The following is a 17,893-nucleotide window of genomic DNA, read 5'->3' as shown; positions in this document are numbered from 1 at the left end:
AGCGCTCTGCGCGCCAGTATAGTAAAAAACAGAATTCTTAGCCGTTAGTCTAGTCAAATGAACAAGGCATCAGAAAACAAAGGAATTGGCTAGCATAAGCTTGTCAAATATATTCATCCAATGGAGTCGCTTAACTGTAAAGCCTCATCAAGAGACTCAACCCAGAACGCCGCAGCAGCAGTGACAGAAGCAATGTATGCAAGGGGCTGCAGGATAAAACCCTGTTGAATAAACATTTTTTATCCATTGGATCTAAAAAGCACAAGTGTCCTCGTCAGAGGTAGTGGTACGCTTAGCTAGAGTAGAAACTCTTCTCTCCACCTTAGGAACTGTCTGCCAGAAGTCCCGTGTGGTGGCAACTATTAGAAAACATTCTTCTAAAAAATAGGAGGGGAAGAGAACGGCACACCTGGTCTATCCCATTCCTTATTAAAAAATTTTTTAGTAAACCTCTTTAGGTATTGGAAAAACATCAGTACACACCGGCACTGCATATTATTTATCCAGTCTACACAATTTCTCTGGCCCTGCGATTGTACACATTCATTCAGAGCAGCCAAAGCCTCCCTGAGCAACAAGTGGAGGTTCTCAAGCATAAATTTTAAATGTAGAAATATCAGAATCAGGTTAAATCATCTTCCCTGAGTCAAAAAAAAAAAAAAATCACCCACAGACTAAGCATATTGTGAGGTAGTATCATACATGGTTCTTAAAGCGTCTGTATGCTCTGTATCTACCCCCAGAGCTAACTGCTTTCCTTTAATTTCAGGTAGTCTGACTAATACTGCTGCCAGAATATTATTCACCACCTTTGCCATGTCTTGTAAAATAAACGCTATGGGCGCCCTTGATGTACTTGGCGCCATTTGAGCGTGAGTCCCTGAAGCGGGAGTCGAAGGGTCTGACACGTGGGGAGAGTTAGTCGGCATAACTTTCCCCTCGACAGAATCCCCTGGTAAAGAAACGCTATGGGTGCCCTTGATGTACTTGGCGCCATTTGAGCGTGAGTCCCTAAAGCGGGAGTCAAAAGGTCTGACACGTGGGGAGAGTTAGTCGGCATAACTACCCCCACGACAGAATCCTCTGGTGATAATGTTTTTAAAGACAAAAAATTATCTTTATTGTTTAACATGAAATCAGTAAATCTGGTACACATTCTAAGATGGGGTTCCACCATGGCTTTAAAACATAATGAACACAGAGCTTCCTCTATGTCAGACATGTTAGAACAGACTAATAATGAGACTAGTAAGCTTGGAAAACACTTTAAATCAAGTTAACAAGCAAATATATAAAACGTTACTGTGCCTTTAAGAGAAACAAATTTTGCCAAAATTTGAAATAACAGTGAAAAAAGGCAGTTAAACTAACAAAATTTTTACAGTGTATGTAACAAGTTAGCAGAGCATTGCACCCACTTGCAAATGGATGATTAACCCCTTAATACAAAAAACAGATTAACAAAACGAAAAATATGTTTTAAACAGTCATAACAGCTCCTACTTTTGAAGCCCTTTTGAGCCCTTCAGAGATGTCCTATAGCATGCAGGGGACTGCTGAGGGAAGCTGAATGTCACTGTTTGTAATTTTAACTGCACCAACTGTAACTTTTATACTATAACAGTGGAAAGCCTCAGGAAACTGTTTCTATGCAAAATTTAAGCCAGCCATGTGGAAAAAACTTAGGCCCCAATAAGTTTTATCACCAAACATATGTTAAAAAACGATTAAACATGCCAGCAAACGTTTTAAAACACATTTTTACAAGAGTATGTATCTCTATTAATAAGCCTGATACCAGTCGCTATCGCTGCATTTAAGGCTTTACTTACATTACTTCGGTATCAGCAGTATTTTCTTAGTCAATTCCATTCCTAGAAAAATATTTTACTGCACATACCTTATCTGCAGGAAAACCTGCACGCCATTCCCCCTCTGAAGTACCTCACTCCTCAGAATGTGTGAGAACAGCAGTGGATCTTAGTTACGTCTGCTAAGATCATAGAAAAACGCAGGCAGATTCTTCTTCCAAATACTGCCTGAGATAAACAGCACACTCCGGTGCTATTTAAAAATAACAAACTTTTGATTGAAGAATAAACTAAGTAGAAAGCACGACAGACTCTCACAACCTCCTATCTATGTTGAGGCTTGCAAGAGAATGACTGAATATGGCAGTTAGGGGAGGAGCTATATAGCAGCTTTGCTGTGGGTGGACTCTTGCAGCTTCCTGTTGGGAAGGAGAATATATTCCATAAGTAATGGATGATCCGTGGACTGGATACACTTAACAAGAGAAACACCCATTTTTCAAAACGCAAAGTACTGACTGCACATTATGAAACATTCTCTTTAAAATAGAACATGTTTTGAGTTAAGTCCCTTTTAAATAATGAATGGCAAACCAATTGTATTTAAAGCTTTTACTTCTGTCAATTTTGTTAACAATTTGCAAAACTACTTGACTGAATATAGTAGTTGTCTTATGTCACATGATTGTGGCCAATTAAAGTGATGGTAAACTCATTTATTTGACAATTACATATCTACATTAGTGTATATATACAAAATAATAAACTGCATTATCATTTTTTATTTATTTATATGTATTTGAATGTAAATTTTAATACATTTATAAAACCTTGTTGCGCCAAATCTCTCCGCCCGCTTACATTTTGCACTGAATATTGTCTGCTTTGTCCTGTCTCCACCCTCTCTACATGTCAGAGGGTTCGCTCGCTCCCGACATTTTTCATGCATGCGCATTGGTTAGCATGACGTATACCAAGTAAACGTCGAGTTTACTTGGTTCAGTGTGATCGCAAACTTTGTGTGGATCGAGTGTGCGAGCGATCTTACTCATTTAAAAAAGATAATTTTTCTTAATTCGTAAATTAATTTGTAAGTTGGAATTCACCTATCTACTTACTTGCACTGTTCAAAGTAAATTATGAATCGTATAGTAATAGTATACGATACAGTGCTTTAGCGTGCCGTGTGGAAAGTAACAAAACATGCACGCGCAAAATCGTCTTCGGATTTAGAAGCTGTTGATTGGATGTTAGGATTGCTAGTTAATGCGCAAATAAAATTGCATTGAAGGAAGCCTGTCTGGCGACAGGATTGATCATTGGAAAAATGGATGTGACGTCACCGGGGGCTGGCAATTTCACGGAACGGAGATATTCTTTATTATTCCATTGTAAGTAAATGGCTATATAATGTTTAAATGGAAAATTCATGTGCACATTGAAGAATGTACAATATTGATAATATTCGGCCAATAATGAGTTTACCATCCCTTTAAGGCTACCTGTAGTTTGTTCTTTGCTGTAAACAATCATATTGTAATTTGCTGCATTTTGCAAAATGCTAAGGTTACAGTATTTTACTTTCTAGAAGCACAATTTATGCTCTACAAACTCTTATATAGTTAGGTTTGTTTATAGTTTAGGTTCCTCTCCATGCCTTGACCCCTTTAGTGTTCTTCCCAGGAGCAATTTAATGGGCACACCACCCGGCAAAAATTAGCTTAACCTAATGTGTGCATTTTATACATTAGGGAGTTCAAGAATCTCATGTCACTCAATCTCATTCTTTCATATCTCCTTTAATCGTTGTATTGTTTATTAAAAAACACCAACTGCATAAGCTAATATAAATGAATCATAGGTACACTGCTTAATACTTAATTTTCTATATTTTGTGCTTTCAGGACCCATTTGGCGAAAAGCGTGGACAGTTTGATTATCAGTCTTTACTGAACCGCTTACAGATAATCCACCAGAAAGTGCGGGAAAAACATAGAAGGGACACTCCAGATATAGACTCTGACTCTAGCTCATCAGAGACAGAAACAGATACACAGGGAAGCTCCAACCCTTAAACTGTGCAGGAATGTAACCAGTAGTGTGTTGGGCATTGCCATGTCAAACAGTAATGTTAGCCAAGTATCATGGATGGTGCTGGATAAGGAAGGACTGTTTTACACTGAGCCAGTTTGGTATGGCTGCTATTTAGATGCAGGGTCAAACCTCTGCTCCTTTGCAAGAACAACAATGAATGGAGCTGGCAGGGATTTTATCCAATAATGCAGACAGACTTCTGAACCCTAGCACAAATACTAGAGCCTGGACTGACAACAGCGGCACTTAAAGGGATTTTCTCATGTCTTAAGGCTTTGCAGCAACGTCTAGTTTAAGGAGTCAGCACTGCAGAGCAGGTAGTATTGCAGTCTGGGGCTAGCAGCAGAAATCTCAATATCAGTCCAGGCAAACCAAAGAACTTCACCAACAGGAGAAGAAAATGCTGCCACACCCCAGGATAATTCTACCTTCATATGAAATGCAATCTTATTTTTTCAGACCTGAGAGAAGCCACTACTTTTTAATTCTATGTTTTTGTTTTTCCCCCACAACACAAAAGCACTTTCTTTGACCAACGGGGCTATGACTATTTAGGTGATAAATAACATGTTTGCTTCAGGAATAAAACAAGGCTTCTACATATCTTGCCATTCATTTCTTTGAATTTGTGTAAATCCAGAAGATTTATCATTAGTTTCTTTTCTTAACGGAATATGTTGTTTTGCTCTGAAACGGTATACTGGGTGTACCAGACAGTTGTATTGCTACTACAGCCATAGCAGTAATCTCATAAGCCTTCAGCTAGAGAGTAAGATTTATTAAACTCAAGGGTTATTTATATTCTATATATGCTCATGATAAAGTTGTTTAAATTGGTATTAAAGCTAATAGGAAACATGTCCATACATAAAGGATCATTTAATACAGTAGAATTTCATAATCAAGTGTATAATAAAAAAGACATTGCATTAACACTTATTCATAATTTTAAATGAGCAGTAGATTTTGTTTTTCCGACAAATTTCAGTTACTTTTATTTTTCCTGCATCATGTTACAGCCATCAATAAGCACATGCTCAATTGTAGCTGGTAGCACAAAGTGTGCATATAAAAAACCTGTTGCAATTTGATAATTAAAGGGACACTGAACCCACATTTTTTTTCTTTCGTGATTCAGATAAAGCATGAAATTTTAAGCAACTTTCTAATTTACTCCTATTATCAAATTTTCTTCATTCTCTTGGTATCTTTATTTGAAATGCAAGAATGTAAGTTTAGATGCTGGCCCATTTTTGGCAAACAACCTGAGTTGTCCTTACTGATTGGTGGATAAATTCATCCACCAATAAAAGTGCTGGCCAGAGTTCTGAATAAAAAAAAGCTTAAATGCCTTTTTCAAATAAAGATAGCAAGAGTACGAAGAAAAATTGATAATGGGAGTAAATTAGAAAGTTGCTTAAAATTTCGTGCTCTATCTGAATCACGAAAAAAAAAATTGGGTTCAGTGTCCCTTTAAATTGGAAAGTCTTTTAAAACTGGATACTCTATGGGAATTATGAAAAATAAATTTTGACTTCAGTATCCATTTAACTGATCCACAGCTAAAATTCTCATCATTCAATAAAAACTCCCACATCTATATTGGTGTACAACCCCAGACGATCGTTTCGGCCTCCTATGGGCCTCGTCAGTGAGGTGCAGTTGTATCTCTCTAAGGGCAAGTGTGCATGGAGTCCACGTCTGGTTTCCCCATTACTCAGGGTGATTCTATGCAAATTACTCTTGGGTCACCCTGAGTAATGGGGAAACCAGACGTGGACTCCATGCACACTTGCCCTTAGAGAGATACAACTGCACCTCACTGACGAGGCCCATAGGAGGCCGAAACGATCGTCTGGGGTTGTTGCTTCCCTTGTTCAGAGAAGAATTGCCTGGTATTTCGGCGCTGGACTGTCATTGGGCAGGGTCAGACTGATATGCTTCAGGATATTTTTTTTCTCTGTGAAGGGGGCATAGTGTGCAAAAAGAACGTGCACCCTGAGGAGTTACAATAAAAATGAGCATGCATGGAAGCTATTCCAGCTTCTGTTCTATCTCATGGAGTGCTGTTCTCTCTTTCGTTAAATTTCCTATAGCAATTGCAGGATCACAGTGGCTGCACTCCTCTTCACACGAATGTAGTGGAATGAAACAACAGCATCTAGCAAATATAAGAGAGGCACCTCATGTGCGTATCAGTCACCAAATAGACAAATCAGATAGAAAATCTCAAACGCAGGGTACTCTCATTTCCCTAGAGCACCCTTATGTGCTAGTAGATGCAGACTGGCAGTATAAAGGTGTGTCAGCTCATCTCCCGACAGCTGCACGTAGTCCAGGGACAGCTCAAACACACAGTGATGAACCAAACAGTAGGCCCAACACATATGTGCACCTGGCAATATGGGCTTGTAAACACTGTAGTTTAAAAACTGATTTATTGAAACCATAAAAAATTCAAAACAATACAGTGTTAAAATCTGATGGGTATACAAAGTCTGTACCCCCACATATGCAACGCGTTTCAGCAGGCGTCTGAGGTGTGAGCTGACACACCTTTTATACTGCCAGCCTGCATCTAGTAGCACACAAGGGTGCTCTAGGGAAATGTGAGTACCCTGCGTTTGAGATTTTCTATCTGATTTGTCTATTTGGTGACTGATACACACGAGGCGCCTCTTATATTTGCTAGATGCTGTAATAATAAAAAGAATGTGATGAGACATTTGGAGGTTTAAATGTTAGAAAGTATATTAATATAACAATGTTGGTTGTGCAAAGCTGGGGAATGGGTAGTAAAGGTGTTATCTGTTTTTTTAAACTAACAATTTTGGTATAGACTGCACTAAAGTCAAAATTAAACTTTCATGATGATTCAGATAGAATATGCCACAACTTTCCAATCAATTATCAAATTGTGCACTCATTTTATTTAGAGACTAGCTCCTACTGAACATGTAAAAGACTTCATAGTATATACATGTATGGATTTTGTGATTGGATGATGGTTGTCTCATGACACAGGGAGCAAGAAAAATTAAAGTAACTGGAATTTATATAAAAAAAAATCCTTTATTTTGCATGTTATGTAATTTTACTGTATTGAATGGTGGGAAGAGTTAAAGTACACAAAATAAAGCCTGCATCATTTGAGTTCACCGTGACGTAGTTGATAAAGTTATAAGACTGGAAAGATTGCATTAGGATAAATTAGAGAAAACTGTAGTTTTATTTGAAACAAACAGAATTCTTTTTAAGTACAAGATTTTATTTCCAAAAAATAGGAAAATGATAATGATTTACTTGTCATGGTTTGAATATACACAAGCTATGACTGTAGGAAAGTATTTGCCCAGAGCGTCAAACTCAAAAGGTTTGGTGCATGTGGTCATCTTAAAGCAAGCTGGAGAGGATATGTACATAATGTCCTATAGTGACAGGAGAGTGAGGCAAATGGGACATCAGCTTCAAAGGGCTCTCAGGAAGGACCTCGTTCCTCTTCTGGGGTAATATTTTTAGAGTACAGTTCAGTAAAGAGAGCTGGAAGCCAGTAATTGGCCTCTCCTGGGGCCTGTGAATCCACCCAAGCCAAACCTTCCTTCAGTAAATGTTCCTGTGAAGGTATGAAAAGATGGCAGTTAATTACTGTGCTCTTGATAATATGTAGTGTATAGTAAAAATAGATCTACGTAACACTAATTCTAAACTTGTAGAAAACAGTTTGTAAACAGATGTAATCCTGTGAAAATTTCCAGGTTGCATTTTATGGATAACCCTTCCACAGTGCTTGGGTAAACCAAGATAGCAACACTAATATATAGAAGCTATTAGTTTACAGGTTTCAAAACCAGGGTCTTAAGAACAAGGATTTCAGGACTGCTGTTGAAATAAGTTATTTGCAGGTTTCCAATTGTCTTATAAAGCAATGTGCAGCGTTTCAAAAAAAAAATTTTTTTTATATATATATACACACACACATTTACTACACTGATGGAAGAGTAATATTTAAACCAGGGCTTGGCACATAGGTTAAAAAGTTTAGAACCAGAAATGTTTGGCTGTCCACACAATTTTATATAGATTCCTATAAATATTTAGATATACCCCCCCATACTAATATTTCAGTGTACTGTCATTTTCACAAGTACAATGGATAATGGCAATTTGTGTTGACACTTCATGATGGTTAATGGGGTTTTCAGAAATTAACTTCATTACTCTCATCAAGTCTACAAAGCATCCCTTTGGATAAAACAATCATTTAAATTAAAAAAAAAATGTGACCCACCCCAATGACATGAGCAATGTGTCATTACTGTATGCATTTGCCCATTGGATATAGAGTCCCCAAACAATGCCAGTGCAACCAGCTGCATCTATTCTTGGGGAACAGTAGTAATGAGAGCCAGAATGGCACATTCCGGATCGGTTTATACAAAGGGGAACGTTTACCGTCACTAACCAGTTGCTAAATTAATTACCCCTTTGTGTGTACATAGTAAATCTTATGCAAACATCTAAAAATATAAATTTTACTATCACTAGAAAAAAAGTATCTAGTTTTTTTCAAACTTCACTGCCCTACACCTGCACCATAGTTATTCTATGCATCTGACTTACTATACAAAAGAGAGATCAGTGACCTTTGGTGCAAGGCTAAACAAATCCATGATGCCAGGGAACCAGGACGACTTAAAACTTGGATACAGCTGCATTTTATAAAGTGTTTTTGCACCCTGCATCACTATGAATTGTGTCCAACATTATGAGAATAGTTTCAATGCATACATGGAAACTATAATTCCCATCATACCTCATACAATACCTGTGGCTGTAGGAGCCTTGATCAAAACTGGGGTCATCATACTGCATGGCAGATGAATAGTCTCCTCAGCTTGCATTTCTGACAGAGATGGAGTTAAATCCTCTTTATTGCCAACGTATCTATAGCAATAAAGGGTTTAATTTACTGCTCCGTGTGAGTTTTTGACAATCAAGGTGTAGAATCACTGCGGTTTATAGTGTGGCAGTGATTTAGTCCCTTACTTGTCATAGTGCAGCTAAATCAAAAATGTTATGGCACTTTATTATTAGTCATTTCGTTTTTGTCACATCTGTGGAAGTATTCACTAATGTGATGTGTTATGCTTTTAAGTTGATGAGTCAGAAAATGTAAAACTCCTTTCTTGGCTCACAGACATTAGTCATAGTCTTATATTTAAGCAACCCAAAATTCATTAAGCATATGCTAAAATTAAAAGGAGTAAAAAGCCTGTTCACACACACAGTTGTTTCTCGTATGTGTTTATATTTCCATAGAACACAAAAACATTTTTAAATTTTAAAAGCATCCAAAATCAAAAGCTAGAAAAATATGCATAATTATGTTTACGTATCATAATATGAGAAACCCAATACGCACCAGTACATGTTTGGCTCGTTCTGTCTCCCAGTTTAAACTGGAATTAATTTCACTGACCGTTACAAATCCTTTTTTCTAAAGAAAAAAATAAAATAGTAAAAATAATTAGCAGTGTATATTTTATGTTAAAGAAATTCCCAATACACATTGATGTAACTGAAAATGAAACCATTCTTCATTTAAAAAAAACAAAAAACCATCACCCACACCTGCTGCTAACTCAAGTACACTTCCTTGTAGGACGATCTTCACGCAATATTTCAGCCTTAAACTCCTGGAATTAGCATCACTTCCATGTAGGTTTATCAGGAAGAAACATAGCTAGAGGACCCTGTTCTATGCCTAACTTGTTCTATCAACTTGAGTTAAAGGGAAAGTGACAGGATACTAAATAAAAAGTTTTGCTCCATATAAAAGAAAGTTTCAAAATGTTTTACAGTGCTTTCTTTGTTTGTATGTGAAGAATAAACTATGCTCCTCTCATCCAGTGAGTGATGTATCTGTTGCATCTACGGTTGCTTTTATATTAAACAGCCTTTTTTATATTTAATAAATTATAAATAAAATAATAAATTTAAAGTGAAGGTCAAGTCTGGAGTAGTGGTTAACAGTTTCAAATAGCTTCGGTAAATTAAGTATGATGTTCATTCATGAAATTCTTTATAACTAATATTAAAAGTTTTTATTTTTAACCTTTTAAATCGGCTCCGTGTCAGGTTTTTTTATCCGCCCGCCATATTGCCGTTATTGATTGACAATTCTTTGATCCAATCTATTACCTACCCCCGTGGCGTCCAGCCCCTTTTCTGTAGCGTCATCATCGTCATGCTCGTTCATGAAACGCGCATGCGTAGTCCGCTCTCATTATTTTGGATACATTGAATTATTAAACGCATGCGCTACTGAGTGGGAGATAAGCATGCACATTTAAAATAGGCTGTTGTGCACGAGCGTAGTCCGCTTGTAGGAACGAAAGCGATGTCACTACAGAGAAATACGGAAGTGTGGTAGGGGAGGAGCTAATAGCAATAACGGAGGTATTTTATATATCTATTTTATTTGAAAATGAATAGTTTTTTAGAAATATAAAATCAGCGACTTTAATACTTGGTTGTTAAGCTTTCGATTGGTGTATTGCTATTAGCACAAATTGACCTTCACTTTATCTGCTGCTGCTTTAATATACATGATAGGGGAAAAAAAGTGCCCATTTAAGAAAATAGATTACAACAGCATTATAATGAGAATTCCCTGTACATTGTCTAAAAAGTCAAAAATACAGTTGAATCTACGTCCCTTGTTTTTTTTTGTCAAGACATTTACAGTTATTATCTCCCACCCTAAAGGACCATTATAGTAATAAAATTAAATGCTATTCATTAGAGAATGTAATTTAAAGGGACAGTCTACCATAAAATTGTTATTGTTTTAAAAGATAGATAATCCCTTTATTACCCATTCCCCGGTTTTGCATAACCAACACAGTTATATTAATGTACTTTTTACCTCTGTGATTACCTTGTATCTAGGAACCTTCTTCCATCCCCCTGATCACATGACTGTGACTGTTTATTATCTATTGTCTTAAATTTAGCATTGTATTGTGCTAGATCTTAAATAACCCCCTGTGCCTGAACAGTGTTATCTATATGGCCCACATGTACTTTCTGTCTCTTTGTGTTGAAAAGAGATTTAAAAAGCATGTGATAAGAGGCAGCCCTTAAAAGCTTATATATTAGCATATGAGCCTACCTATGTTTAGTTTAAACTAAGAATACCAAGAAGAAAAAAAAGCAAATTTGATGACAAAAGTAAATTGGAAAGTTGATTAAAATTAAAAGTTCTATCTGAATAATGAAAGTTTAATTTATACTAGACTGTCCCTTTAATCACTAGTGACACAACAAAGATGTCTAACTCCCACAAAAAGGTTATATAACACTGTTAAAAGGACAGCTCAGGACCAGCAGAGCACCGCTGGTCCACAGAGGAAACTGCCACTGATCCAACCAGCAGTGCTAGTTGCACAACTGGGTTGTATCTTAAAGGGCCACTAAACCCAAAATCTTTCTCTTTCAGGATTCAGATAGAACATACAAATTTAAACAACATTACAATTTACTTCTATCATTTATTTTGCTTCATTTTTTAGATATCCTTATTTGAAGAAAAAGCAATGCACATGGGTGAGCCAATCACATGAGGCTTCTATGTGCAGCAACCAATCAGCAGCTACTGAACATATCTAGATATGCTTTTCAGCAAAGAATATCAAGAGAATAAAATAAATTAGATAATAGAAGTAAATTAGAAAGATGTTTCAAAATGAATTCTCTTTCTAAATCATGAAAGAAAAAATGTGGGTATCATGGCCCTTTAACTATGTGTTTACCCATGTGCAGGGCTTAAACACATAGCTTTGCTGCGTCACTAATAATAAAATGATCATTTGTTAAAGCATTTTATCACTATAATGGTCCATAAGCTTTCATCCTATACTGCAAATTCATCAAGTCTGCATAGTCTAAGGTTTTCATGTCAGATGAGTGCATTGGCTCAAACTGAGCCTGCTGTAAACTTTAAAAACAAGATTAAGGCTCCATGGAGGAGCAACAGGTTTAAAAACAGGCCTGAATCTGACCAAGGCCTGAACAAAGGATTAAACATCTGGCAAGTCTGCCAGACATTAATGCAAAACAATCAACAAGGCAGATATCGGACCTTTTAGAGTACTGACTGACAAGTCTTTCTCCAGGCCCTCCTGAAGAAAGGACAGAATGCGGGGAACCCTGACCCCAAGAGAAAACCCTAGATTTGCACCAATAAAAGGTATTTACTCAACATCTTATGGTAAATCTTGCGAGTTACCGGCTTAGGAGCCTGAAGCATGGTATCAATAACCTTTTCTGAAAAACCATGTATAGACAAGACTAGGCGTTCAATCTTCAAGCAAACAGCTTCAGAGAATCTAGGTTTGGATGTAGGGAAGCACCCTGAAGTAGAAGGTCCTTCCTCAGAGGCAATTTCCACTGGGGAAAGGATGAGATCTTCACCAGGTCCCAAATCCCAATTCTATGAGGCCACGCTGGAGAGATTAGAATCATCAAAGCTTGCTCCTTCTTGATACGTGCTATCACCCGAGGAAGGAGGGCAAACAGAGGAAACCGGTAGATTAGACGAAATTCCATGGAACCGCCAAAGCGTCTACTAGAACTGCTTGCGGATCCCTTGATCTTGAACCGTACTTTGGGAGCTTGGACGAGACGCCATCAGATCCAACTCCGGAACTCCCCACCTGAAAGTTATCATTGAGAATACTTCCGGATGGAGGGCCCACTCCCCTGGATGAAAAGTCTGCCTGCTCAGATAATCCATTTCCCAGTTGTCCACCCCTGGGATGTGGATATCAGACAAGAGGCAATTGTGAGACTCCGCCCACTGAAGAATGCGAGTCACCTCTTTCATAGCTAAGGAGCGCAGAGTTCCTCCCTAGTGGTTGATATACGCCACAAAGTAATGTTGTCCGATTGTAATCCGATAAACCAGACTAAACTCCGTTGAGGCCAAGCTGTAAGAACATTGAAGATTGCTTTCAAATATAGGATATTTATTGGGAGGGAAGACTCCTCCTGAGTCCAAAGTCCCTGGGCTCTTAAGGATCCCCAAACTGCTCCCCAGCCCGACAGGCTGGCATCCGTGGTCAAAATCTCCCAAGATGGTCTCAGGAAGCATGTGCCCTGGGACAGATGATCCTGGGAGATCCACCAGGACAGAGAGTCTCTCGTCTGGTTGTCTAGGACTATCCTCAGAGAGGTCTGAGTGGTCTCCGTTCCATTGTCTGAGCATGCATAACTGTAGAGGTCTCAAATGGAAATGACCAAAAGGAATAAATGTCCATGGAAGCCATCATGAGATCAATTACTTCCAACACAGAGCCACTGATGGACACAGGACTGAAGTGAAAGACAAGCAGCAAGAAGCTTGGATTTTCTGACCTCCGTGAAGAAAATCATCATGGAGATCAAATCTATGACTGTACCAAAAAAAAAACACCCTGGTTTTTGGCACCAAGGAACTCTTCTCTAGATTCACCTTCCACCCGTGGGAGCGAAGAAACAACAACAACAGAGAATCCGTATGGGATGTTGCTAAATGAGAGATGGTGCCTGAACCAAGATATCGTCCAGGTACGGCGCCACTGCAATTCCCTGAGATCTGACCACTGCCAGAAGAGCCCCTAGAACCTTTGTAAAGATTCCAGGGGCAGTGGCAAGGCCGAAAGGAAGGGCTACAGATTTTAGCCACAGGGCTCTGTGAAATAGGACAGCAAGCTAGAAATCTTTGCCCCAGATGAACAACTTGCATGCTGGCATCACTGATAAAAGTATTAGCCAGCTTTAAAGCCTTGATCCTATCCTGGATCTCCTCTATTGTTGTTTCTTCCAAAATCAAATCAGACAAGGAATCACACTAATAAGAAGAGGCCGCTCCAGCAACTGTCGCAATACTAGCAACAGGTTGCCATTGTAGACCCTGGTGTAGGAACATCTTTCTTAATTAACCTTCCAGCTTTCTATCCAATGGATCATTAAAGGAGGAACTATCCTTAAAAGGAACTCTACTTTAGGAACAGTGCGCCAAAGATCTCACAAAGAATCAGCAACAGGAAACATATTTTTAAAAAACAGGAGATGGGGATAAAGGAACCCCCGGCTTCTTCCATTCCTGAGATATAATGTCAGACATGCGACCTGGAATATGAAATACTTCCACAGATTTGGGTTTGACATCAAAAACTCTGTTAAGCTTATTAGCCTTTTTAGGAGTCTCAGCTATAGACTCTAGAGTCCTCCAAAGTAGCTAGAACCTCTTTCAAAAGTAAACGGAGGTGTTCAAGCTTAAATCTAAAATGTACCTCCTCTAAGTCCGCTGTACTAGCCACAGCAGACTCAGAATCCGAGATCTCGCCCTTAGAGGTGTGTTCCTCTTCAGATAACTGGGATAGACTGACTAAGGCAGCCTGGGCGGAATCAGAACTATTAGATTTAGAGATGTTCTTGGTTTTTCTCTTTCTCTTACCAGCATTAGGTAAGACACTCAAAGCTGCAGAGCCTGCAGAAGTCAGTTGCGCAGCAAAATCACCTGGTAAATATACTGCCCCAGGAACAGATTGAGAGGAACCGCAGGGCACTGGCTTGTGAAACTGTTAAATCTTGGGACATTTGAGGAGAAAGTTGAGGCATGGCACGGACAACATTATCCTGAGGGACAGATGGCTCTGAGAAGGAATCTTTATTTTTTTACATTAACATTTTATTCAAGCATGTGGAACAAAACTGCACAGGAGGAATAATTGGAGCCTCCAAGCCATATAAACATTTCTCAAAAGCTATATTTCTCTTGTAAGGTGTATCCAGTCCACAGATCATCCATTACTTGTGGGATATTCTCATTCCCAACAGGAAGTTGCAAGAGGACACCCACAGCAGAGCTGTAATATAGCTCCTCCCCTAACTGTCATACCCAGTCATTCTCTTGCAACTCTCAACAAGCAAGGACGTTGTAGGAGAGAGTGGTTAAATATAGCTAGTTTATTTTCTTCAATCAAAAGTTTGTTATTTTTAAATAGTACCGGAGTTGTGCTATTTTATCTCAGGCAGTAAATAGAAGAAGAATCTGCCTGAGGTTTCTATGATCTTAGCAGGTTGTAACTAAGATCCATTGCTATTCTCACATATGTCTGAGGGGATTACACAGATGAGGTAACTTCAGCGAGAGAATGGCGTGCAGTTTATTCTGCTATCAGGTATGTGCAGTTATAATTTTTTCTAGAGATGGAAAACACTAGAAAATGCTGCTGATACCGGATTAATGTAAGTTAAGCCTGAATACAGTGATTTAATAACTGTGACATCCAGCTTCCCTCAAAGGCCCTCTGAATGCTATAGGACATCTCTAAAGGGCCCAAAGGCTTTCCAAAGTCGTTTATTGGGGAAGGTAGGGCCACAGCTTGCTGTGGCAGTTGGTTGTGACTGTTAAACGTCTATTTCGTTTTTTTGATCCGTTTTTTGAACTAAGGGGTTAATCATCCATTTGCAAGTGGGTGCAATGCTCTTTTAGCCTATTATACACACTGTAAAAATTTTGTTTGATTTACTGCATTTTTGATTTAGTACAAGGCAAAAGAGTCTAACAAAAGAAAAAAACCATCAAAAATACTTGCACTGCTACAACCTCAGCTTAACTAAGGAGACTTACCACCCCGGTGACCAGGAAGCCCCCACTAGTAACAAGGGAGAAAATGCTGCAAAATAATGTATAACGCAGCCTGGACAAACAATCTATAATCGTAAGACACCCATCCGACGTAGGAAGTTGCAAAGAAAACTCCGCTCTCCAAGCCGACTGTATAATGAAGGCCGTAGAGCGGAAGAGCTGAGCACAATCACGTGATCGCCACAGTGAAAAAACAAACTGCGCCACCGAAGAAAAAAAGCGTGCAAGATCTGCTGCTTACATTAAAATGTTAAGAGTTTTAACCTTGTCGTCATGTGAAACACTATTACACAGATAAGATAAAAAGTCCATAATGCATATTACAGATTATACAATGAGGGCTTAAAGGGACAGTCTACACCAGAATTTGTATTGTTTTAAAAGATAGATAATCCCTTTATTACCCATTCCCCAGTTTTGCATAACCAACACAGTTATATTAATATACTTTTAACCTCTGTGATTATCTTGTATCTAAGCCTCTGCAAACTGCCCCTTTCAGTTCTTTTGACAGACTTGGAGCTAAGCCAATCAGTACCTGCTCCCAGATAACTTCACGTGCACGAGCACAGCGTTATCTATATGAAACACATGAACTAACACCCTCTAGTGGTGAAAAACTGTTAAAATGCATTCTGAAAAGAGGTAGCCTTCAAGGTCTAAGAAATTAGCATATGAACCTCCTAGGTTAAGCTTTCAACTAAGAATACCAAGAGAACAAAGCAAAATTGGTGATAAAAGTAAATTGGAAAATTGTTTAAAATTACATGCCCTATCTGAATCATGAAAATTTATTTTGGCCTAGACTGTCCCTTTAAATAAAGTCCCAATTATCCCTCTCACAAGCCAGCCTCATCCAAAGGGGAAATATCAGTTAACCCTTAGGCTCCAGAGCAGTTACAGTGCCTTGCAGCGCTGCCCTTAGGTAAATCCCCACATAAAAGGATAATTATGTCCCAATCCTTGTCCACTGAGGAATTAACCCCAAAAGTGCCGAGTCCTTTAAACTTAGAAGGCAAGAGCACTTACCTGTGGATCCAGCTGCAGGGTAGGAACAGCTTCTCAGGTATGATAGACTCAGCCGACCTCTGACTGGGACCTGTAGGAAAAGAAAAGCAGAGTAACCAACCCTGGTTTTCTATAGAGGGGTAGCATAAATGTTGGAAGAGAAGCAAGAACTACCCCGCCGTCTTCCAACTGCTAAAAGCCACCATTACACTTACTAAAGAGGATTACATGGACACAGCATAGCCCCAATCCTTGCTTGCAGGGAAAAGTACCCATTAAAGGATTAAATATCTTCAGACACCATCTTTGCACATCCTCCTGATGTACAAGGCAAAGAATGACTGGGGGTTTATGGGAAGTGGCAGCTCTGCATGGGTGTTCTTTGCCTCCTCCTGGTGGCCAGGAGTTGAATTCCCACTAGTAATTGAATGAATTGCTAGACTCTCCATGCCATTGGGAAGAAAAACAAAAAATCAATTCTGAGCACCTTGTATAAAGGCTAAGAAAATAAAATACTTAATATTACAGACTGCAACATCAGTCTAAAGACTGCTAGACTAAAGCTGTACACTTATACAGTCCAATTTTAATGATGGGTATAAATGTTCTCATGCAATTGCACTAATATTTTGAATGATTTTTTTGGTGCATTATGGAACCTTACTTCAGTTGTCAGTTGCATGGTACCCCTTTAATTGTCATTAGTTCCTTTTTATTATAATTACTACAACAGTTAAAGGGACATACAAGTGCAAACAAAAATGCCCTAATTGTATTATTGCACTGTTTCTTGCATATAACAGTTTAGTCCCTGCAAAAAACATAGTTAAAGTCAGCTTTAAAACAGCAATGCACTACTGGGAGCTAGACAAACACATCTGGTGAGCCAAAGACAAGAGCGCAGTGCATGATAACGGTAATAAACTGAAAAGTCTCATAATCGCTTGCCATATTGAATTTCATGCCCCTTAGTTTTAACAGACACTGGATTCTGGCCTCTCACTATTATGTGATTATTTATTTTGAGTATAAGGTTGGTTATATTTTGAGTTTGTGTGCTGCCTGATACAGAGCGTTATTTGCATATTTGTGCTGCCCTACAGGAACATCGTTCAGTGTAAATCTATATATTCCTTTACCTCTGCCAGCTGTAGAACTACAGTATGATCCATATTAAGCTCTGCAGGTACAGACTGCACCAGGTAAGATCCTCCTACAGGTATAATACCAAATCCACTGCCAAGAACCTTCAACTTTTTTATTGCTCTGATAACATCATCCC

The 17,893-nt window shown here is 38.6% G+C and overlaps 2 protein-coding genes across 2 annotated transcripts in view; one reads left to right on the top strand and one right to left on the bottom strand.

The window, feature by feature from the left end:
• UBE2Z (ubiquitin conjugating enzyme E2 Z) overlaps window positions 1–4,508 on the top strand; it is a 33,029-nt gene extending 28,521 nt beyond the window's left edge. Inside the window, exon 7 of the mRNA XM_053697264.1 lies at window positions 3,716–4,508. Coding sequence (XP_053553239.1) covers window positions 3,716–3,886 — 171 coding nt within the window. The 3' untranslated portion in view covers window positions 3,887–4,508. The remainder of the gene's footprint in view (window positions 1–3,715) is intronic.
• A 2,607-nt stretch (window positions 4,509–7,115) lies between these two features.
• Window positions 7,116–17,893, bottom strand: part of SNF8 (SNF8 subunit of ESCRT-II) — a 55,263-nt gene continuing 44,485 nt past the window's right edge. The window contains exons 6-8 of the mRNA XM_053697251.1: window positions 17,751–17,892; window positions 9,328–9,402; window positions 7,116–7,518 (exon numbers count right to left, since the gene is read on the bottom strand). Coding sequence (XP_053553226.1) covers window positions 7,384–7,518; window positions 9,328–9,402; window positions 17,751–17,892 — 352 coding nt within the window. The 3' untranslated portion in view covers window positions 7,116–7,383. The remainder of the gene's footprint in view (window positions 7,519–9,327; window positions 9,403–17,750; window position 17,893) is intronic.

Source organism: Bombina bombina, chromosome 1 (assembly GCF_027579735.1).
Source record: "Bombina bombina isolate aBomBom1 chromosome 1, aBomBom1.pri, whole genome shotgun sequence".
Classification (NCBI taxonomy): domain Eukaryota; kingdom Metazoa; phylum Chordata; class Amphibia; order Anura; family Bombinatoridae; genus Bombina; species Bombina bombina.
The sequence above is the reverse complement of the archived record's forward strand: the minus strand, read 5'-3'. Positions and strand labels throughout refer to the sequence as shown.